This window comes from Populus nigra, chromosome 6, assembly GCF_951802175.1.
Source record: "Populus nigra chromosome 6, ddPopNigr1.1, whole genome shotgun sequence".
Taxonomy (NCBI): Eukaryota; Viridiplantae; Streptophyta; class Magnoliopsida; order Malpighiales; family Salicaceae; genus Populus; species Populus nigra.
Genome location: NC_084857.1, coordinates 5,881,275 through 5,904,825, shown reverse-complemented (window position 1 = coordinate 5,904,825; position 23,551 = coordinate 5,881,275). Strand labels below are relative to the sequence as shown.

The window sequence follows — 23,551 nt, the reverse complement described above, 5'->3', positions numbered from 1 at the left end:
ATAATTCGTTCAATAATGGTGCGATTTGAATTAATTTAGTGTTTGTTTATGTACTGTGATAGAAAAAATAAAAATAGTGAAAACAAAATAGAGATACAATTATGTTTAATTTTAATATATAAAACTGTGATTATCTATATATTTTATTTAATTACGATAAACAAGATAAAATAAAATATAAAATAATTTATGATAATAATCATTTTTATTTTTATGCTGACTCGGTTAACATGACTTATGACTTGAGTCTCGATTAGTGACTTAAGCTTTGTCTAGGATCGATCCTTGAGTTAAATTTTAAAATTATGATAATAATTATTTTTATCTTTATATATTTTAATTAAATAATTTTAAAATTAAATTTTTTTATAATGATATTATAAAAATAATAAATATTATCTATAAAGACTTGTCATTTTCATACCTCTGTTTTAAAAATATAAAAATTTACTCTAAATTCTAAAATTCTTACAAAGACATTTATTTTTACGTTTCTATATCTTTAATCAAACATATTTCAATCTTCATTATTTTTGTACTTTTTATCCCAGAATAATGACCAAACATTACTTAAAAATATATAGTTTTTAGAGTGAAAAATAACCTCCTACATGCATTGAATAAAAAAAAGATTATCTTTTTTAAAAAATAAACATGTTATCTGACTGCAATTTATCTATGCTTTTGGTTTCTCTTTTTTTCTAGCTTATTGACAAATGGCAAGTAAAATGTAACGGAGGGGAGCAGGATAACAAAAACTCTTAAATATTTAGATGAAAAAAATAGTCAGCTGAAACAAGTATTCAGGATGCCTAAGCAAGAACAAATACAAGCACGTGCATGCACAAATACAAGCACGTGCAGGCTAGCATGTACAACGCACGTGCATAGAACGTGGTTTTCAAGGACACTTTTCTATTGTCCTCGAAATGAAAGAGAAATCAAATATAACATCTTGAAATGGTAGTTGATAACAGAAACCACCATTACTATTCAGTTCAAGAGCCAATACAACGTAAACACAATCGTTCCTCACGTTCAAACTCCAGAAGATGATATAAGCGGTCTGTTAAGGCTGTCAATGTCTGCAGAGTACTGAATCGGCAGTAGAGCTGGGTCCCGATAGGCGGTGACCAATCTATCAAGAAACTCAGACATTGTAGCATCATTTTGATCTTCCATGTCCTTCTTTATCAACACCTGAAAACACTTATCCAGGTCAAATCTTGATTGGAAGCAGCAGAAATCACAAGTACAGTTGGGAAAGGGGGATAACAAGATAAAAGCATAAGAATTGATATACCCTTGGGCATGGTGTATTGGAATATCAACATACCTCAGCAGGATAAGCGATAAAAATCGGAAGGAAGCGTTTCCGGCAGTACTCATTAAACAGAAGCGTGAGAACTGGAAGAGGAATAATTAAGGCTGATGCAAGAGGGAGCTTCTTCAGAGTAAAAATTCCCACTGCAATTGCATGCATGAGTACCAGGGAAAATATCATCGAATTGTGAGCGATAGGCCAAAATTTCCCCGCAGTTTCATACTTGGGAGCGTATACATTTATGAACTGCATCATATATATATTTGCAGTGTCAATTTTTCTCCAACTTGTAAGAATCTAGCACTAACATAAAAATCCTTAGAAATGAGCAATGCAGAAAACAAACTGTGAAAAAGTGTGGCCCCTTCCCAACTTGAAAATCAATAGTCCGGGTAAATAACGTGATGCAAGCACAAAGGAATTAGACTTATGTGTTTTATTTAAATTCTATGATGAAAGGGTATTTTAGTATTCTCCAAGTTTACTGGAAGTTTTATCTCTATCTTAGACTTTATTTATATTTAGTATTTTATTTTATTAAAGTTATTAGGTTTTTCTATTCTATATAGTTATTCCTATATAAAATTTAGCTACATCATTTGGACAATAAGCTTGAAAATATTGATAGAAATACAACTCTTGCCATAAACTGTTGAGTTTTGCAAAATATTGAGCTACAATCATAAATCCATGCATCATGACCAAGTTGAGAATATATCTGATTAGCAGCACTACAAATTTTTGACGCGGAATCAAGGAGCAGATACCCACGAGCAATAGAAGGCCCCATGGAGTTAATGTGCCCAGACATAACTAAGGAGTTTTCTGAATTCCATCGATTAAGTAATAGGTCATTTGTTGCTGGCATTACTTTTTTTTGTGATGTATCATACATTCTTCGGGCTTTGATAAATAATAAGCATGAATGTGACCAAGCAAGATAATTGGTTTCATCTAGTTTAATAAGACTGATATGAGGTGAGGGATTATCACTAATAGCTCCAACTCGACTTCCATTACTCTCATTAGTAGCAGTTTTTGAGTTTTCACCTGAGCTTACTTTTGTCATGTCTCAACTCTACAAGAGACCACCTGACTTTTGCTAAACATTAAAATCCAAGGCAAACTCATCTAAGAATATCTTAAAAAAACCCAAATATCTTGATCAAACAGTCCCTAAAAACTAGAGTACTTAGAAAATCAAAGCTGACCTTTTTGTCAAACCATATCTCTACAAATTAGCAAAGTAAAAGACATCAATTTTTGTTTAAACCATGGGGCTTTTGTTGATGGGTAAAAGAGCTACCAAAAGCAGGAAAAAGGATGCCATCTGATGCGCTTATGCCATGCTGACATAAGCATGATATCATTACTAATGTCAGCACAATACTGACTTTTGTTAGTGTTTTTAGTTCTTCTACACCACGTTGGTTTTCTTAGATTGAAATAAATGAAAATAGAGAAAGAAGAAGAAAGGAGGACGAGAAGAAAAGAGCAAAGAGATAGGAAAGGGAGAGAAAAGGACGAGAAATTAAAAAAAAAAATTAAGTGTTTGTCTCACTCTTTTAGACACAGATATAGAGGGAGTATGTAAATAATTACATAAATATCTTAACAAAATGACTTTTGCTAGATGAAGGTTAGGTCATGTGATAGTCCACAGAGTTTAGCAGAGATGATGACTCGATTGTCAAAATTAAAAAAAATCAGACACTTAAATGAACAAAATCAGACATCCATTATAATGATTACTTTCCCTATATCTGCTACGAATAGGAATGAGCTAAGACCACAGTGATTCTTACTGGTCGATACGGCTCCATTCCAAGTTGTAACCTTTGCTGATATATAAAGGAAATACCCCTCCTTCAAATTTTCATATTTAACAGAATTGCATTGAGCATGTAAATATGAATATGCATATTGTATTTTTACTAATTCTAAAAACATTTTAGTGTTTCCAAACTGTAACTGTCTTTTACGATGATAAAATTCTGAAACTACATCACAACAAAACAACCTACCTAATATGATACATTTCGAAGGCAAAATAATTCATATTATAAAAGGTATGATAAAAAAAATAAAATAAGAAAAGAAACCTGGTTACGGAAGATGATGTATGCGAGACAGAGATACACCAGAAGGAAGGGCAGAATGACTGGAGCTAGGAAGAAATACGCAATGCCAAGAAGTCCAAAGAAAAGAATCCTCGGAATGTCCTTGTGGTAAGGAATAGATGGAACTTCAATTCCTTCATCCGTACTTTTAGCACAACACTTAGTTGTTAGATGGCAAATTAGAGGAAATATGCGAGCAAGTTCTGATGTAGTGCTCGTCCATCCAGAAGTTACAACATAAGCAATGAAAAATGACGCCTACAAAAAATTAAAATTTGTCACGTTCTTGTTTAGTTGTTTTGTTATATCTCGCAGTAATTTGTCAATCAGACAATAGCTATCATGAATCTCTTAATCGGCTATTTCAGTCCTCAAAGCGAGAGGCCACTAAATTTTGTATGTTATCAGTCGTTGATGTTGTTTTCACCCCTCCAGTAGACAAAATGCCCTCAGATTATCTCCTTTCACTTCAAAGAAATTCATTTGTATTCTGTTTTTTAGTGTCTTTCCAATATTGAGAAGAGGATTGGAGAGCAATGCGAGATATAATTGATAGAAAGAATGAGTATTCAGCTAACATGTTAGGTTTCTCTGCTTCCAAAAACACAAACTTCTCTCTCGTAACAAATTGAAAATTTTGTAATAAGATTTCAGTAACACACACTCACCTGAGCTGGAACAGCAACAGCCAACTTTGCAGGAATTTTCTTGGGGTCAAGAAAGATGGAAAACTGATTAAGTATGGACCCAGAAAATGCAGTGGCGAAGAAGATGTTCCATATTGTGAACCAGAGTACTTTCTTACATGCACTCTTTTCTATCATGCTATGAGAAATGTATCCTTGAATGGAGGAAAGGAACACCATGATTGGGGCCACGGCCTTTAGGAACAACTGAAGAATCAGACTAGGAAGATATCCTGTAATTACTTGACTGACAAATGATCTGCGAGTAAGATCACAAAATTTAGTATCTTGCATCGTTGTGGAAGAATAAATCCAGCTATAATGGAGTAATTGTTATGAATCACCTCAATGATATGTGTAAAAGAAGAAAAACAACTTTTCTAATCCCAACCGAAACAACAGTAGAAATAATTCAGTGTGCTCTTTCTATCTGTTAGCACATTTCAGATATGTCCTGTGTCAATTTGGGGAGAGCATGCTTTGAAAAGTAAAAGAGATACAATAGAAACGCCTTCAAATACGCTTTGAGAAACATGGCACAACATTGGACTCTGAAAACCCACTGGAAAAGGTTGCTGCAGTTTATCAAGGAAATACTTTTCTTCCAAAATCACAAAAAAAGTGAACTTAATGCACTGATTATTGATAATCTAGAGCAGCACATGACACCAAATGCCATATCAATCAATTGAAGCATCTTGAAGCATCCAATAAGAGGGTTCAACAATGGCAATAGAAGATCCCTAGAGAAATTACATATGAAAAACTCTGAATTATTCCATTTATACTGTTCAGCATAAATCCTTACTATTCATGATCCTGGCCACCCATTGAAATCTTATCATATAGACATTCATGAAATGGATACTAGAGGCAAGTGCTCCAGGACATACTCTAAAATACCAGTGGCCATTCTTTGCTGACAGTACCAATGGACGACTTCAATTCATAGTAGGAAAAAAGTAGATGGCAAGAGAGAGTGAGAGGTTTTCAAGTAGATGAGGGTTGAATTGTCAAGGATGATATGATGGCAACACTGACAGTACAAAGACTTGAGATCATTACTTACATGTCTAGAATGCTTTTCAGGAAAGGAAACCAAACTTCCAGCTGACTCAGGTTAGTGAGACCTTGTACAACTACAACAGGAATAAGGAACAAAATTGTAAGAAGAATACATGCAACTACAACCACAAGCTTAGAAATCCATCTTCGCATGAATGATGATGAAAGAAAAGGCCAATAGACATCATCAGGTGCAGGAGCTTCTTCTGTGAGCCAGTGTGTGGGGTTGATTGATTGTTGCAGATGGAAAACAGTGGAAGCACCATACCGCGACTTGAATGACACAAAGGCAGCATGAGTATCCTTTAACAAGAGAAAGAACGTAAATTAATAGCATGCACCACCACAACACCAAAAAGGTACAAAAAGAAAATCTAAAGAAACTAATCAAAAGGAGTGGATATCAATGGCAAGAATACACATTATGGGTCAGCACAACACCAAAAAAGCATAAAAAGAAAATCTAAAGAAACTAAACAGAGGGCGTGGCAATCAATGCCAAGAATACACGTTATGGGCATCAGCTTGATTTTGGAAAACTAGGTTTTCATAGTCATCCTCTACCTGAAGATGATGAGTTAATATGAAACATTCCAGTCAGAGTACAATGGCTGCTACCATGAGACTATAAGTACTTCAGAAAAATCAAAGTACTGCAAAGTATCAGGTTGATTAGTGCTTTAGAGCTGTGATGAAAATGAATTCCAAAATAAACCATCCAAAACTGGTATAAGCAAGTACACAAGCATGTATTTGAGCGCACCTAGACGCTGGACAAAAAAATGGTGCACTGACACAGAATGTTATCTCCTTTGGGGAAGCGGGTTGAAGGAGAGAGGGTAGGGTTGTTATCTTTCTTTGGGGTTGGGTGGGAGAGGAAAGGGCAGGGTTGTCATTTGTATTTATCCATGAGCTCTAAAACTGACAAGAAACATTCAAGGACTGATTAATTCAAATCTGTGCTTCACAATTTTGACTTGGGTTATTCTTTTGCAATATTACAATTTCACAAAACTTGATCTCCAGCAAATTCTTAACAGGAGAACAAAATTCAACCAACTTTCTTAGTTGTTTTAATCGAGAGAAAAATCATGTTGACCAACAATATCATTCAAGCATGGCTACCTTTTATTTTTTGAGAAAAAATAAATGGTACTGTAATGCTATAAACATTTTGATTCGTGAATAACACTATTTACCAAGATACATGCAAATGCATTTTACAACTTAAACATTGTTCAATGTTACTAAATTTGATATTGGTGATGCGCACCACATTTTAAAGGATTTCAACACCTTCATGCATATTTGATGGTTATTTTAACTGTTAAATAAGGTATAAATTTGACAATTAAAGAATGTCAGTGGAAGTAAAATAATAGTGAAAGGAGCACCACATACTTCTGCCAATAATGCCTCTGATTGCTTCAATCTCACATTCTGCTCTAAGTCATCTAACCTCTTCCCATAATGATCCAAAAGATCAACCTTATGTCCACACAATCCAACTCGCTTATACTTCTGTTCAGATGGTTCTGATTGCAAGTGAAGAAGCCTCTTGTACAATTTGTTAGCATCTTTCTGAACCCCAAGGAAAAAACGAGGAAATAAATGCAAAGTAATTTAAAGGGAGCTTAGATATATAGAAAAAGGGAAAGAAAAAAACATTGGTGACAATGGTGAGGGAAGAAAAAGACATTACTTACAATGAGGCTCTGAACTTTGCTAGTTCGACGAAGAACTGTATGTGAAAGATATGTGGTAGGGTGATACTCTGTAAAGAAGCTCTCAACACTGTCACTGACACTGCTTCCAACTGAGACAGGGATATTGCGAACTAAAATGGTGAACTGATGTGGCTGAGGTTTGGCTGAATAAAAATATGCAATCCTTTTTGAAGAAATATAGTTATATTCCTACAGAATCAAATACCCGTCAGCAGCTGTTTATGTATCAAGAAATAACTTATTAATACATTTTATCAGTTCATCGGAAGAGAATTATAACCAACACCCTCCTAAATAATTAACAGTCTCCTGTCCATACGAACAATGTGTGTAGATCTACACCAAAATATAATTCTGATTTATCCCCTGATCAATGAAAATGGAAAACTTACATTCACAGTCCTAGGCAAAAGGATTTGAAGGTGGTCAAATTCTGCTAAAATAAGGATTCACAATAAGATATAACCGCATAAAATGGAACTTACATAATACAGTAGATAGCATATGAAAATAGTGACAGCATATACAGCAGAGAAGTGAATCCATAACCTGCAAAAATGGCCAAAATGCGTGAGTTTCTCTACACAGTACACACAAACTTGCATAAAAAAGTAGATAGAAGATGAAAAAAATGACAACATATACAGCAGAGAAGTGAATCCATAACCTGCTAAAAAATTGCCAAAATGCGTAACTTCCTCTACACAGTACACTATCCTTACCATAAGAATATTACACTGCCTAATATCCTGGATGTGTTACAAAGTTAATTCATTTCCAGGCCCTCACCAAAGCATAAATACGTGAATGTTTAATGTGAAATCGAGTTGTCCTACTCGGATTTGCTTCAAATTAACTGTGTGTATGAGTTATGTAATAAGTGGATTCTTAATTCTAGATGAAAACTATTTTCCATAATGAATGGAAGCCCAAATGAGCTAACACCATTCAGACAAATGAGTAGCATTTTCTAGGCAAATCGGTCATTTGGATGGAAACCCTTATTCTTTTTGGGTTCGGATTGACACCTCTCCTATACAAAACTATTAATAGACCCATTATGTCACCTTCCATCCAATTCTCCGTTAAAAACTCACTTGGTATTCATGGGTGATGTAATCAACAACACCTAAAACAAATATGCTTCTGAGCTTCATCAATAAAGCAGATAAAAAGAAAAAAGATCTAGAGCTAAAAGCATTAGAAAGAGTTTCAAATTAGCATTCTAATCATCAAAGCCATTGTAATATTGCTAAAAAAAATCAACCAAGTCATGCAACTGAATATAAATGCAAGCAGCCTTATCTGCATGATGAAGGACAATTTCCAGAATTATGGGTTCAGACAAAGGTTTTTTTTTTTTTTTTTGGATAAGGGTTCAGACAAAGGTTGCTGCTGCATATGTTCAAAATGAGAAATGAAGTTTATAATTGAGTTTTACATCTCAAGGCTAAAATAAAAGTCGATAATCGAGTGAGAACTGCAGGAATCAAAAGAAGCAGCAGTTAAAGCAAATATAACTTCAGAAGCAATTTAAGCCTCAAGAAATTAAGACTATTCACATGGATACTTTTAGCATGTTAGAACTTCTTAAATGAATTGACTGCACATGTTAAAGCCAGATTTGCAGATCATACTTACAACTTTGAGCCACTATTTACATTTGAAATGGTAAACGCGTCCAGTGAGCTAGTATACAAATCAGCTAAATCAATTTGGTCAAGCTCAGTCCCCGAACAGTTCACTGGGAGAAGAATAAGTATTCCTATTATCCCAGCGAATGAAAACACTTTCAAACTGCAGTATTCAGATAAAGCAAGAAAATTAAGGCTTTGTTTAATGGCAGATTAAAAAGCTTCCTTGAATATGACTAGAATTACCAGAAAGTTATCATTCGCATATACACCACAGCATCCAAGCCTGAAGAAGATAACATTTCCTCTTCAGATAGCTTCCATGCCTTTGACAACCAACCAGCAGATGGTAATAGCCTTTCAAGATTGAAACGGCTTCCCTGTTTAGAAGTCCCTTCCGCGAGCAAGCGCGGTGCAAAAACTTCATAATAACTTGGTTGTTTCTTCAATATAGAATACAGTACCAGGAATATAACACATAGAGCAGAGTTTATCCCCACTGATGTTAGAATAGCCGAGACGAGCATTTCAGCAGACCAATCTCAAAACCTCGAGAAAGACGAACGAACTTCTACACCGCAGCAAGAACAGGGACAAATATTTATCACCCTAAGAAAATTGCACTCTAATTACAATTAAGACATGATAATCACTTTGTTACTTCAAATTAATCATGGATTAATATGACTTAATTACACTGCTCCTCTCACTCCCGGTCGAAGCTACCATCGATTAAAAATAAAATAAATCTAATGCAAAACTTGATTAATTTTGATTACTTTCATAAAGTTGATCGAGAAGTAAAAAAATGATGCCACGGAAAAGAAACCTACATAAGAAAATCGAAAGCAAAAAAACATGTCAACGGAGAAAATCCACACCTCGTGCTGTTTGGATTCTGCTGCTGCAGCAGCAGCTGCTTGTAAGAGAAGCAAAATGTTCTTCTGAGTAAAGAATTCAAAAACAAATCTAACGTGAGGTGCAATCGTAAGTTCTTAACGGTAGAGATGTAGAGTAGAGACTTGCAGCAGTAGAATCTGGTACTGTTCTGGAGAGATCGTTGTGAGCAGCTAAACCGTGTATACTGAGATTGCTTATTTGAGTTTGTTGAGCTTGATTAATTGCCAGTAATACCCCTGCTGGTATCATGTTCGTTGCTTGTCAAGACGGCCAGTAAAATGCAAATGACGGGTGATCGATGCGTTTGTTTGGTGGTGGGAGACAGGGATGATTTGGGGATTTACCGAGGGAATGGGAGGAACGGCTGGTAGTCAACTTTGAGTGTCGACAGTCGACACTAACTAGTAAGTAGCAACTACTATTCCCAGTCGACACTCCTTTGAGCGTCGGCATCTAGGGACCACGTGTTTCCTTCGTTCTCTCTTTATGAAGCATGGCTTGAGCGGGGCTTCCATGGAGAAACGAAAAAACAATAAACCTATTCTTTAAGGTGTTTTAAGATAATGATAGAAATGATAATTTAAAGTGTTTTTATTTAAAAATATATTAAAAAAAAAAAATTATATTAAAAAAAATTAACATCAGCACATAGAAAATTTAAAATCATAAGAAAATTTTTCATTTTAAATAAAAAAATTAAAATTTAAGAGAACACACTGCATTTCTAAATACAACCTTACTTGGTGAAAGATAAAAAAAAAGTTTTGCTCTTTGAATGGCTTTTTTAAATAAAAAAACAACAATATACCCTCAAGTTGTTCGAGACTTGATTCAAATAAAGAAAATAAGTATATACTTAGCTAAGGTTGCATTCAATATTCCTTGATTTTTCATGAAAATGTAAAATTAAAAAAATAATAATTAAAATGAAAAAGATGCTAAATATGGATGGTATGTTATAAAGTTTGCAAAAAAAGTATTTTGATCCTTGAATTTTAAAAATCACATAAATTATATAATTTTATTACCTCGATATCTTTTCAATTCAATTTTGGTGCAAAAAAATACTTTTATTATTTTTTTAGTCTCTGGTTGAAAAGCGAGAGAAATGTCGTTAGATTCTAATGGTAAAGAAAGAAAAGTGTTATTGACACCGATTTACACTGTCAAAATGAATGATATTTGTGTCAAATAATTTTATTTAATGAGATGAATTCATATTATGTGTTTTTTTACATTTAAAGTTCATAAAAAAAGATCTAGGCTCGGGTTGATTTTTGATTTTTGAGATGTTTTTTTTAGGTTTATTGATATCATATATGGGTTTATCACGGTTCCTATGGTGTTTTAGGTCAAAAATTAGTTGAAAAAACTAGTATTTGAGTAAAAAAAAAACTTTAAGCTCTGATTTTTAGGCCACCATAATAGTTGAAATTTTGGTAAATCAGATGATGCATCGTTTATTTTTTTTTTAAAAAAATAGGGTGAATGACATGTCATCCACACCAATTGCAAAAAAAAATAAAATTAAGGGCCCATTCGCGCAGCCCCTACCCCTACCAGGCCCAACAACGCCTGACCATTGTTTTTTTTTCTAATTCTTTTTTTAATTAATAATTACTTTTATGGTTTTTCTCTATATTTTTAAAATTTATATTTAAATTAGCACGCCCTCTCTCTTTCATTTTATTTAGAGAGTATCTTTTGAATATAGATTATTTTTTAACTATGCATTTAAATTTGAAGAGTTTTTTTAATTTATATATAATTTTTTTATCTTGTGTATGGATGAACTTTATTTTCTAAATAAAAAAATATTTCAAGATAATATTTATAACACGTGTAGCCTTGCATGATGTTTTTTCTCCCATTTTATTTTATTTGATCAATTTAATTGTGTTTCTATTTCTATTACCGTTTACTTAAATAACAAATTATTTCAATAAACAAATATAGCAAACATAATCAGGTAAATTTTTCGTCTTTTAATATTAAATATTTTTATCTATATTTGTTTCTCAATTTTTTAAGTTTTATTTTCAGGTATCATTAATGATTTTTTATTTTTTTATTTGCATACATAGTCTCATTCTATTTGATTACATACATGTATGAATTATTTTTATTTGAAATCAGATTTTAAAACTACAAAAATATATTAAAAAAACCTACATATATAATTTCTTTATAAGAAATAAAAATATCTTATATGTGACGGAGGGTAGATCACATAACTAGTCATGACCTGACTGTATAATATACTAATCACTAGATGAAGAAGTATTTCAGTGAGAAATATAACCCATCAAGGCTTTTTCTAAAAATTTAATTGCAACTGTGACTATAATTTTTCTTAGATAGTGTTTAGCATCGTGATAATAGCTGTTTTTTAAAATATTTTTACTTAGAAATACATGAAAATAATATATATTTTTTTATTTTTTAAAAATTTATTTTTGATACTAGCACGTCAAAAAAATCTATATATATATATAATTATTTTGAAGTAAAAAAGAATTTAAAATTTTGTAAAGCATGGTTCCCACCGCAAAAACAAATAGGTCCCAAGTCGCAAAGAAAACCTCACTACTGTTGATGTGATATTTACGAGTGTGATAGTAGTTATTTTTTAAAATAATTTTTATTCGAAAATATATCAAAATAAATATTTTTTTATTATTAAAAAATTATTTTTAATATAAACATGTCAAAATAATAAAACAAACGTTTTTTTTCTTTCATAAAACATGATTTCAAACGAAATTGCAAATAGCGCGAAATATAACATCAAATCATCAATGCAAAAGCGCGGGTCGAAGCCAAGGAGTGGCAGTGTGGCACCGTCCATCGTATCTAACGAGAGGGCTAAATTCGTCAATGTTCCGAGATTGGTGCGATTCCATTCAAATCCTTTGTCTGCCGCGCAAAACCATTTTCACGCATTTTTTGCGCTTAAGATCCACGAAAATACTCCCTCATTTTCCTAAACAAGACTCTATCTTTAAAACACACTGTCAAACAACGAAACAATATAAAAATTAATTTCAATTTTTTTGAATAATAAATCTTCAAATTGTCGTAATAAAATTCTACGATTCTGATAATAGCAGATGTCTTATAACGTGAGCTCTAATTTACAATGATGTTGGATAATTTTATAATTGCATGTTCCTACAATTGTTTTATATTTTTATGAATTTTTTATTTTTGAGTTTTTGTAATGGAAATTTACCATGTAAGATTAATATCTTAGATCAAAGTATATGAATAAATATGGAAGTTATCAAATATTAAAAAAAAATTAAAAGAAAAAAATCATCAAACTTTCTGCTCGGATATGTTCGCGCGTCCCTAAATTTACCCCAGTTTTGTCTCAAAAATCAAAGAAAGAAAAATGTTTTTTTTTTTCGTTTTTCTAACCAGACAAGTTACGGTTCCGAATTGTAGTTCTCTCTTTTGTCATGAACATGAAAGCAAATACAACCTTCGAGATTGTTGCAAGAACCGGGGACAAAAACAGAATGAGATCAAAATTATATTGTAAAATATATTAAAAGACCGGACTGCACAGTTACAGTAAAATAAAATATCGATATCTTAGTTTTAGTTTTTTTTTTGTTGTTTTTTATGCCTTTCGGATTTATTTTTCTTTGTTTTTTTTCTTTTAACAAAAATTTTTTGTTTAATTTAATTTGTTAATGTTAATTTTTTTTTAGTTATCAGACTTTTATTATATGTTTTTTTGGGTTTAACGGGTTAACCTGGTTTGACAAGTTAACACATAATTTTTTTTTCTTTTTAATTATTATTATTTTTTCTTTAATTTAGTTTGTTAATGTTAAATTTCTTTTTATTTAGTTATCGGACTTTCATGACATATATCTTGGGTTTCACGGGTTAACCTAGTTTTATAAGTGAACCCAGTTAATTCTGGGTTGACCTGTCAATTTTTTTTTTGTTTTTTTATTTTCATAATTTTTTTTGTCTAATTTAGCTTAATAATGTTATTTTTTATTTAATTATCTGACTTTCATGACACAGATCTTGGGTTTAACGAGTTAACATGGTTTGATAGTGTTTTTTTCTTTTTAGTTAATTTTTTTCATTTAACTCAGTTTATTAATGTTCACTTTTTTTTATTTAGTTACCAGATATTCATAACATAAATCGCAGGCTTAACGGGTTAACCAGGTTTGACGAGTTAAACTGAATTATTTTTTTTGTTTTTAATTATTTTTTTCGTTTAGTTTAGTTTGTTAATGTTAGATTTCTTTCTATTTAGTTACCAAACTTTTATGACACGGATTCCGAGTTTGACGGGTTAACCTGATTTGACGAGTTAGCCCAGTTAATTATGGGTTAACCCATTAATTTGTTTTTTTATTTAGTTATCAAACTTTCACGACACAAATCCAAGATTTGACGGGTTAACCCTATTAATTCATTTTTTTTCTTTTTTTTCATGCTGGTTTTTTTCTTTGTTTTTTTAAATTAATCTATTTAATTATCATATTTTTATGAGTCGACCTTGCAGTCAGACCTACGTCCAATACTATTGGGTCTAGTAATGCAGCCAAACCCACTTAAATTTGGATTATGCAAGTTTAATATTATTATTAATATTATAAATACTTGGATCAGGCGTTGCAACTAAACCTAAAACTCTTGGGTATAATAACTTTGTAAAAAAACTTAATATTTTTAGATTTTATTTTTTTTTAAAATGTAAAAAATAGGTAACCTATGTAACCAGTAAGTTTGAAACCTTGCAAAAATATTGTTAAAAAACGAAGTCGTAAAAGAAGAGCGCAATATACAAATAAAAAAAAAAGAAAAAACAGCTGATTACCATAACATAAAAGTGAAGAAAGCTGGGTCAAGAAATTGCAACCCGATCCAAATTAGGAGTGGAAAATGGGCTACCTTCCATCCATCATGCAGTTACTGTAACTTTCTTTTGTTGAAAAAAATTAAAAATCCGAAGCACTCTTATTTACACCCGGCCTTGAAACTTCATGGGCTATAGGCCCAATTAAGCTAAAGAGTTTGCTCACGCCACAAGTCATCCCAAAAATCAGCCCATGAAGGGCATCCAAATAAAAAAATCAAAGACTGCTTCATCTCCCCTACGCCTCTCCAACACAGCCAGGAAAAGCAGACGGCCACGATCTACTCACGAACAAGCTCGAACTTCCCAGTCACAGGCACGCGCCACTTCTTACACTTTCTCTTCCTGCATCTTTTCAATCTCCCTTACTATTTTCTATCTGTATTTTTTTTTCTTACTTATCCCTGCTGTATCCCTAATTTTAGATTTTTCTTAGCTTTCAATTTTTTTTTTACTAAAAAAGGCAGGGATTTTTTAGCCTTTTTTCAATCTAAATCTCCCAATTCAAAATTGTTACTATTTTCCGTGTAGGTTGTGGGACTAGTTTCGGTAGTAATTGGTGATTTTTTTTAGACACTGGAAATTTAAGTGTATTTGGTATTGTGGTGCATAATGCCTTTGGCTTTGAAAATATTATTTTCCAGAATTTTTTTTGATATTATAATGCAAAATCATAAAAAATATTAAAAAAAATCTATCAATTTGATATTTTTCAAGACAAATATACTTTTAAAATGCACTTGAAAACACAATATTAAACATTCACGAAGTGCGCGCGCGCGCCTATATTTAGTTTATAGCTTCCATTTGTAGCTAATTAGTACCTGGCTTGGCCTTGGTACGATTTGAACGCAGGGCGTTAGTCTTGACCTGTTAGGGATGAGTGCTTTGGTTATTATGAATTGAAATCTTAAGTTAGTTGATTAATTAAGTTGTTTCTTTTCACGTAATTGGGGGAAGTTAGGGTTTGATTAAAGTCTGTGTTTGAGTTTCGTTCGTAATGGACATGTAGTGCACAATTTGAGGTTTCGTTCTTCATTGATGGATAAATAGAGTGGAGGGACGAAAAAATGTCAGGAAGTGATTAAGCTCCTCTTTTTGCTTGCTCTATCTCAACAGCCACAGTAAATTACATGTTTAGTGGAAACTATTATTATTTAATCTTTGTGATAGTTATATACTATCACAAAAAAAAATTTCGTTTAATATTTCTAACGATAAACTAGAGCATGTATATATTATGGCAACACAAATTTAAAATTTTCCAATAACAAATGTCAATAATTTATTTCCAAGAATATTTTACAAATCAATGTTTATGTAAAATATTTTTCAAACCAGCTCAACTAGCAGCCCTTCTCAAAAGAAAGCCTTGATCGTGCTTAAAATATAAAACAAAAGGCATTGTTTTGTTAAGATTTACTAAGAATTAGAGATAGATATAAAGAGAAAGAAGAGAGGAAATAAAAAGAGGCTGCAGGTTAAGCTATCTCAACCTACACCACAATTTATATATATGTTTATATGTGAGAAAGAAAAATAGTTTACATAACTACCTTTAATATCATGTTGTAATTACCAATTACTCCTAAAAACACTCCTCAAGATGGAGCTTGAATACCCCTCATGTCTATCTTGGAAGTGAAAGAGTGAAACAACTTACTCCTCAGTCCCTTAGTAAATACATCAACTGCTTGGTTTTCAGATTCTACAAAGAGAATCGGTCTTATTCAATTCTCTTTGATAAAGTGCATATCAATCTCAACATGCTTCATTCTATCATTTTAAATTGGATTATGAGCAATGTTGATAGCTGCTTTGTTATCACAAGAAAGTGATATAGGACCATCATTTGTTATTCCTAGCTCTTGCATCAGACTTTTAAACCGAGCTCACACACTTCATGTGCCATCATTCAATACTCTGCTTCTGCTCTAGACTCTAGACTGAACGACCACAAATTGCTTCTTACTCCTCCATGATATTTCATTGCCACCAATAAAGGCCTAATATCTAGACATAGATCTCCTACCATCTGGTGATCCAGTGCAATCGGCATCAATAAAGTCCTCTACCTTTAAATGCCTGTTATTTGAGAACAACAATCCCTTCCCAGAGCAAATTTTAGGCATTTAAGGATGTGATGGATTGGCTGACTACACTAAACTAGCTTAGCTATATTAGGACAAGTATGTGAAAGGTAGATCAATCGACCAACCAACCTTTGATATCTTCCTTTTTCCACCACTTCACCATTGTTGTTCTTAAGGAGAGGATTCACTTTGACTTGAGAATCAATATGTCTAAATCCCAACATCCATGTTTGTGTAAGTAGATCGAGGATGTACTTCCTTTGAGAAACAAAGATACCCTTACTTGACCAGGCAACTTCAATTCCTAGGAAGTAATGCAACCTCCCAGGATCTTTGATCTCAAATTCTTTGGCAAGATACTTCTTTAAAATGGAAACCTCATCATTTCCTATTACCTCAGTATGATCACCATATACAATGAGAATCTTGGTCTTACCTTTGTAATGTTTAATGAACACAATGTGGTCTCTTACTTTGTTTGTATCCATATCTAACAATTGTCTTGCTACATCTATCAAACCATGCTCATGGAGATTGCATCTCAGCTTGCATACTTTGCCCTCTATTTTGTCCCATGAGAATCCTAGGGGAATCTACATGTGAACTTCATATTCTATATCTCCATGAAGAAACATATTTTTTGCATCCAATTTTTGCAAGTCCTGCCCTAAATTTGCTCCAAGAGATAACAAAACTCTCTTTGAATTCATTTTTGCAAACATTTCCTGATAATCTATTCCATAAGTCTAATTATATCCCTTCGCAACCAACCTTGCTTTGAACCTCTTAATACTTCCATCTTCGCAACCAGCCTTGCTTTGAACCTCTTAATACTTCCATCTGGCATTTGCCCAATGTTAAAGACCCATTTGCAGCTTTGCTTTGTTTTATATAAAGTCTGCCACATTTAGTGGAATAAGGGACATCAATCAAGTTATCTCATAGGAGATTTTGTCTGAAGATTTTGTAGCAATTTTCTTTATGAATCAAATAAATCAAATCATGATTCTGTTTGCAATAGCTGAACTGAATGGCTCTCCTAAGAAAATTGAAAGTAATCACATTATTAAAGTTTTTAAATGGGTTCTTTTTATATCATAAGATTGGAGTTATAAATTTCTTTTAATCTGTGTAATGAGTTTTTTTCTGCAGCATATTCCATTCACTCAAAAACTTGACAATTTTGGAATGTGGTTTGTATTTTGGATTAGCTAAATTTGGGTATAGAAAATTGAGGTTTGTAATTGGAAGAGAAGAACAGAAGGAACGTAAGCTGGCTTCAAATTCAGGCAGCTTTATCTGTATTATTAATGCAGCTGTAACTTGTGTGGGTTGACCAGGCAACCTGGACCCTTCGCCCGGTCTGGCCTTGGGCCGGGTCTGATAATTGTGAGGATAATGATTAACCTATCCACATATGCCCCTAGGTATGTGATGGTAACAGCCTCATTGAACATAATTTTTTGTTTCCCTGGCAATCCTACCATCCAGCCTGGTTTTTCAGCTAGTGAGTCTATCTGTTTCTCTATGTTATTTCTGTTATAGCCTAATTGAGAAAAATAAAAAACATCCAGTTATAATCTGTGCTCACTGATGTCCAATGAGTGTTGAAATTGGCTGTAATATATCAATTTCGTGATTTTATTAGTTTTTTCTGTTTTGGATGTGTTGTAAGCTCTGATGTTATTGACAGTATCAGAGGCATTAAGTAGAATCTGGTGCAGCAAAAGGTTTTGACAGTACTATGTTGTCAAGATATGTAGCTACTGCTCAGGAAGCTTTCCTATGCATTCAATATCTGTGCACTGTCTATTAGATGAATATGTTGCAAACAATTCTTTCTTTGGTCATATGCATACTTTAGTTCCGTGCCATCATTTTTCATTGCTTGAGGCAAGGCTGCGCATGTCAAATGAATTTTCTTTTTGCAGGACTTTGAGCACCATGTCAACATCACATCTCCCTGCAACTACAGATTCAATTGCTCAGGCTTTAGAAGCAAAAAACCCATCTGAAGCCATTTCTATCTACTACATCATACTAGAGAACCCATCTTCTTCTCCTGAATCCCTCAGGATTAAGGAACAGGCCATTACAAATCTCTCAGATCTTCTTAGACAGGAGAATCGGGCAGAGGAGCTTCGAAGCCTTCTGACCAAGTTGAGGCCCTTTTTTGCATTGATTCCCAAGGCAAAAACTGCTAAAATTGTTCGTGGGATAATTGATACAGTAGCTAAAATACCAGGCACTTCTGATCTTCAGATTTCTTTGTGCAAAGAGATGGTGCTGTGGACCCGTGCTGAGAAGCGAACTTTTCTTCGGCAGCGAGTTGAAGCAAGACTCGCAGCTCTTTTGATGGAAAATAAAGAGTATTCAGAAGCATTAAACCTGCTTTCTGGTCTGATCAAGGAGGTTAGAAGATTGGATGACAAGCTTCTTCTTGTGGACATAGACTTGCTGGAGAGTAAGCTCCACTTTTCTCTTAGAAACCTCCCTAAAGCCAAGGCTGCACTCACGGCAGCAAGAACAGCAGCCAACGCAATTTATGTGCCTCCAGCACAACAGGGTACTATAGATTTGCAGAGTGGGATCCTTCACGCAGAAGAAAAGGATTACAAAACTGCTTACAGCTACTTCTTTGAAGCATTTGAAGCTTTCAATGCACTTGAAGATCCCCGAGCAGTATTTAGCCTCAAGTATATGTTGTTGTGCAAAATAATGGTGAGCCAAGCTGATGATGTTGCAGGAATAATATCATCCAAAGCAGGACTTCAGTATGTGGGGCCTGAGCTGGATGCAATGAAAGCTGTTGCTGATGCTCATGCAAAACGCTCCTTGAAGCTCTTTGAGACTGCACTGCGGGATTTTAAGGCCCAGCTAGAAGAAGACCCAATTGTTCATAGGCATCTGTCATCCCTATATGATACTTTATTAGAGCAGAACCTCTGCAGGTTGATTGAGCCATTCTCAAGGGTTGAGATTGCTCACATCGCTGACCTGATTGAACTGCCCATAGATCACGTGGAGAAGAAACTATCCCAGATGATTCTGGATAAGAAATTTGCTGGGACTTTGGACCAAGGTGCTGGATGCCTCGTCATTTTTGAGGATCTTAAAACAGATGCAATCTACCCAGCAACGTTGGAGACCATTTCCAATATTGGCAAGGTAGTTGATAGCCTCTACGTGAGGTCTGCCAAGATTATGGCCTAAGGTTGTAGATGTAGGAGGTGGTTCTGCTTGCTCCTTTACTTCTGAAAAGCTTTCTGTGTTTTGTGGCTGACATTCATTTATCATTTCTTCAATTGATTTAGCCTCCGATGTTTTGTGTATCGAGTACATCGATATCCACCAAGTTGGAGAACTGATTATTATTATTATTATTATTATTATGTTTTCTTACCGTGGTATGAACTGAGTAATGTTGTTCGAAGTTGAAATGTAGGAAGGGGAAATTTCTTTACCAGCAGAAAGTTAATTACTGGGGAATGGAGATATGATCACACCATTAGTTTGGAGATAAAAGGAGCTTTGGCTCGAACAAGCAAAACAACTTCGTAGCTGTACTGTATTTGCTAATCAACATGGACTCCCATTCCCGACAAGGAGGGAATGGACACGTGTCCATCTCTATGACGAAATTGATTGTTTTGAAGTGTCGGTAAGTGAGGTGAAATGGCTCACCTCACTTGACTCTGATTGCGTACACCTGTGTGATAATATGAAGAAAGTGATAGGACTCTCTGATATTCAAGTAATATAACAAAAATGATGAGCTTAAATGTGAATTATAATTCATCAAGTCCCATGTGTAATATTTTTTTTTATTACCCAGCACTATCCTTATTTAGGGTGATTGTAGAGTAATCTATCACTTTTGTACAACGAATTAAATATTTCATAACTCCACTGTTATTCACAAAATAAATATTGTAATCTAATTAAAAAAATATATTTAAGTGTTACTAATATTTTTTATATAAAATAAATTATGTAAACATTAATTTAAGACTATTCAGTCAGCTTAACATGTTTAAGAATAACTTAAATCATTAATAAAAATATAATTAAACTCAAGATAAATATTTAAGATAAGATAATTTTTAATAAATATTAAAATAATAATATATATTAACCTATATTAATTTGCCGATTCACGTACCAAGTCATAAGATCATGATAGTTTTATATAAAATCAATTAAAATAAATTACGAAACTCAACTTTCAATAAATTTATATTGAATAATGAAACTAAAAACAAAATTAAAATAATAATTTAAAAAATGACCCGAGTCAACCTGTGTTAGCTTATTAAACTCGTGATTTCGATGATGAGACAAGGATAATCCAATAAAATTTTTTAAAATAAATTATAAAATTCAATTCTCAATTAATCTGGCGTTTAAATGTGAAATTGAAAAAAAATCAATTAAAAAAATAAAAAAATAACTTGATTTAACTAAAATTAACCCGCTAAACTCATGACTCTAGTTATAAGATAAAGATAACGTTATAAAAAGCAAATTAAAACAAGTTACAAAGACTAATTTATAATAAACTTAATATTAATATAAAAATAAAAAAATTAAATTAAATTAATTAAATTAACCTATGAAAAAAATTATAAAGTTTAATTATTTGAAAGATCGAATTAAAATTAGAAAGAAAAAACTAAAAGGAAGAAAAAAAACCGGAATAATTAATAATGTAAGGCGAGGAGGGCAGCTCTTTTAGTTTTTCTTTTAATAAAACACAAAACCTCCCTCGCAAACGGCGCGTTTTGGTTTTCTAGTTCGTTTTTTTTGTTTAAAAAAAAATAATTATTAATCAGCAACCAACCATGGGCAAAGCTGATGGTAACTTATTCTTCACATGAGTCAATAGAGAAGCATTAAATTGGACTGCGCGGCGTCTCTCTTCCATCTCTTATTAATTTGTGCTTAATCCGTCTTGCGGGCACCTACCTCTGCCCCACCAATTCTCAATTCAGATTATCAGCGAGCAATTAATTACCTGTAAGTAACAGTAACTTTTTCATGATCTACACTTCTTACCTTTTTTTTGTTTTTTATTGTCGATAAGGAAATTGAATTTGGCATATTAATCCAGTTAGGTCACTTTTGCGATCCAAATCGGAGCAATTCTTCTGCAAAATCATGAGTGAAGTCTTCGAAGGATACGAGCGTCAGTACTGCGAGCTCTCTGCCAATCTCTCTCGAAAGTGCAACTCCACTTCTCTTCTTCCCGATGGAGGTACCTCCAGCCGCCCCCCCCCTCCCCCATCTTTTTAATTAACTATATAATAATTATCAATTAATTGGAGAACTGCAGTGGAAAAGAACGCAAAGGTCAATGAGATTAAATCTGGACTGGATGATTGTGATGTTCTGGTATGTTCTGCTTTGCGTTTTACTTTCAGTGGATTATTATTATGTGAATTTGAAGTTTTAAATTTTGGGGGTTTGGTTTGGGTAGATTCGGAAAATGGACCTCGAGGCGAGGAGTTTGCAGCCGAATGTGAAGGCTATGCTTCTGGCCAAGTTGAGGGAATATAAGTCTGATCTGAATAAGTTGAAGAGGGAATTTAAGAGGATAACTTCTGGCGATGTCAATCAGGCTTCCCGTGTAGAGTTGTTGGAAGCTGGGATGGCTGATGTGCATTCGGTATGCATTTTTCCTGTCAACTACAATATTAACAGAGCTTGCCATTAGATTACTTGTTTATTTCTTGGTCTTCGATTGCATGTTGTAACTATAGATTTTTTAGTCTCTTTTATTGGTTTAGTCTTGTTGAACGTATGCATTGCTTTCTGTTCGGCAAGTGTTTTCTCAGACTTCGTTCTCTTGGCTGTGTGTAATGGAATAGATTTCAGCTCTTCCTGTGGTTCTAATTTTTATGTTTGCTATAGTTTAGGATGGTATTGGTTATTGTTTACGCTGTGCGCTGCTGCTGTTTAGACTACTGAGCCAGTATTGTGTGATTGGTTGTGCATAGTATCAGGAGTGCCTTTGCTTAGTGGTCTTCTGAAAATGAAAATTTGTCCTGTCTTCGTTTAGTGAATCGACTCTAAAACATGTTTGGATATAGATTAAAACACAAATGTAATTTGTGTCGGCCAATTCCTTATTTTCAGCCCAGGTATTTTATAGTTTCACTTGATGTATTTTAAATGATTCCTCTCCCTAGACATCTCTTTGTTATCACTAGAAGATGATTGCAGGGTTCCTTTGATATCTTACTACTCGAGTGATTACAAAATGCATCTGAGAAAGAATGTTCTATTAATTGGTCAAATAATGGCACAGGTTTCTGCAGATCAAAGAGAAAGAATGACTATGTCCGTAGAGAGACTAAATCAGTCAGGTGATAGGATTAAGGAGAGCAGAAGAACCATGCTAGAGACAGAAGAGCTTGGTGTCTCAATTCTTGAAGATTTGCATCAACAGCGCCAGACTCTCCTACATGCTCATAACAAGGTATTGCATCTAATCTTTTTCTCCTTGAAATGGACAATATTTTTTGTGATACTGGTTAATGACCCATTGTTCCAATGTGTTCACAAGTACAACAGAAGTAATGAGTTTGTTTAACGAATTCTGTGTTGTTTTTATTCCTTTCCAGCTCCATGGAGTAGATGATGCTATTGACAAGAGTAAGAAAGTCCTGACTTCTATGTTGAGAAGAATGACCAGAAACAAGTGGATCGTTGGCTCAGTAATTGCTGCTCTTGTCGTGGCCATCATCTTTATAATCTTATTCAAGATTTCTCATCATTAATAAACACTTGAAATTGTTGCAACTGCTGGTCTCCGGTGCCAGTTAAACTCTACTCTTATTTGTGCATGTTGTATACAGATTTATCAGTCGTGTACTGAGCATTATGCCATCACTATGTATATGAAAATCCTGTGTTGTCTACCCTTTCTTCTTCTTCTTCTACTACTATTATTTGTGCGTGTTGTCTACAGATTTATCAGTCGTGTACTGAGCATTATGCCATCACTATGTATATGAAAATAATCCTCCTCCGCCTCCTCCTCCTCTGGTGCGAATTCACAGTGCCAATAAATCTAACAGTTGATGTCGCGAGGAATTGGCTAGTTGCTTTAGTT

General features: G+C 33.6%; 3 protein-coding genes across 7 annotated transcripts; 2 read left to right on the top strand and 1 right to left on the bottom strand.

Annotated features, from left to right (window-relative positions):
* Positions 1–749: 749 nt before the first annotated feature.
* On the bottom strand, positions 750–9,771 carry LOC133698044 (CSC1-like protein At1g69450). 4 transcript variants are annotated; one of them, XM_062120924.1, is made up of 11 exons: positions 9,438–9,771; positions 8,803–9,179; positions 8,564–8,719; positions 7,408–7,471; positions 6,902–7,111; positions 6,597–6,776; positions 5,200–5,498; positions 4,113–4,389; positions 3,427–3,702; positions 1,337–1,570; positions 750–1,200 (listed from the first exon to the last, which is right to left on the bottom strand). In XM_062120924.1, the coding sequence occupies exons 2-11, from the start codon at positions 9,081–9,083 to the stop codon at positions 1,039–1,041; spliced, it is 2,139 nt and encodes a 712-aa protein (XP_061976908.1). In that variant the 5' UTR covers positions 9,084–9,179; positions 9,438–9,771; the 3' UTR covers positions 750–1,038. The 4 variants fall into 4 exon arrangements, with proteins under 4 accessions (XP_061976908.1, XP_061976904.1, XP_061976906.1 ...); XM_062120920.1 differs by having other exon boundaries at positions 8,803–9,165; XM_062120922.1 differs by having other exon boundaries at positions 8,803–9,127.
* A 4,747-nt stretch (positions 9,772–14,518) lies between these two features.
* On the top strand, positions 14,519–19,844 carry LOC133697265 (26S proteasome non-ATPase regulatory subunit 11 homolog). Its single transcript, XM_062119729.1, has 2 exons — positions 14,519–14,660; positions 18,369–19,844. The coding sequence occupies exon 2, from the start codon at positions 18,382–18,384 to the stop codon at positions 19,648–19,650; it is 1,269 nt and encodes a 422-aa protein (XP_061975713.1). The 5' UTR covers positions 14,519–14,660; positions 18,369–18,381; the 3' UTR covers positions 19,651–19,844.
* A 1,452-nt stretch (positions 19,845–21,296) lies between these two features.
* Positions 21,297–23,357, top strand: LOC133696409 (vesicle transport v-SNARE 12-like). 2 transcript variants are annotated; one of them, XM_062118596.1, is made up of 6 exons: positions 21,297–21,453; positions 21,548–21,691; positions 21,770–21,828; positions 21,914–22,102; positions 22,745–22,915; positions 23,061–23,357. In XM_062118596.1, exons 2-6 carry the CDS (start codon positions 21,595–21,597, stop codon positions 23,214–23,216), a joined length of 672 nt encoding a protein of 223 aa, XP_061974580.1. In that variant the 5' UTR covers positions 21,297–21,453; positions 21,548–21,594; the 3' UTR covers positions 23,217–23,357. The 2 variants fall into 2 exon arrangements, with proteins under 2 accessions (XP_061974580.1, XP_061974581.1); XM_062118597.1 differs by having other exon boundaries at positions 21,313–21,453; positions 21,552–21,691.
* The last annotated feature ends 194 nt before the right edge of the window (positions 23,358–23,551 follow it).

What these genes read in the sequence shown, in the direction of transcription:
- LOC133698044 (XM_062120924.1), bottom strand. Translation starts at nt 9,083, where the DNA reads ATGCTCGTCTCGGCTATTCTAACATCAGTGGGGATAAACTCTGCTCTA. An exon ending in TATGCTATCTACTGTATTAT is followed by an intron (nt 7,112 to 7,407) that starts GTAAGTTCCATT and finishes TTGATTCTGTAG; the next exon opens with GAATATAACTATATTTCTTC. An exon ending in GCAAAGTTCAGAGCCTCATT is followed by an intron (nt 6,777 to 6,901) that starts GTAAGTAATGTC and finishes CTTGGGGTTCAG; the next exon opens with AAAGATGCTAACAAATTGTA.
- LOC133697265 (XM_062119729.1), top strand. Translation starts at nt 18,382, where the DNA reads ATGTCAACATCACATCTCCCTGCAACTACAGATTCAATTGCTCAGGCT.
- LOC133696409 (XM_062118596.1), top strand. Translation starts at nt 21,595, where the DNA reads ATGAGTGAAGTCTTCGAAGGATACGAGCGTCAGTACTGCGAGCTCTCT. An exon ending in TTCTCTTCTTCCCGATGGAG is followed by an intron (nt 21,692 to 21,769) that starts GTACCTCCAGCC and finishes GGAGAACTGCAG; the next exon opens with TGGAAAAGAACGCAAAGGTC. An exon ending in TCCTACATGCTCATAACAAG is followed by an intron (nt 22,916 to 23,060) that starts GTATTGCATCTA and finishes ATTCCTTTCCAG; the next exon opens with CTCCATGGAGTAGATGATGC.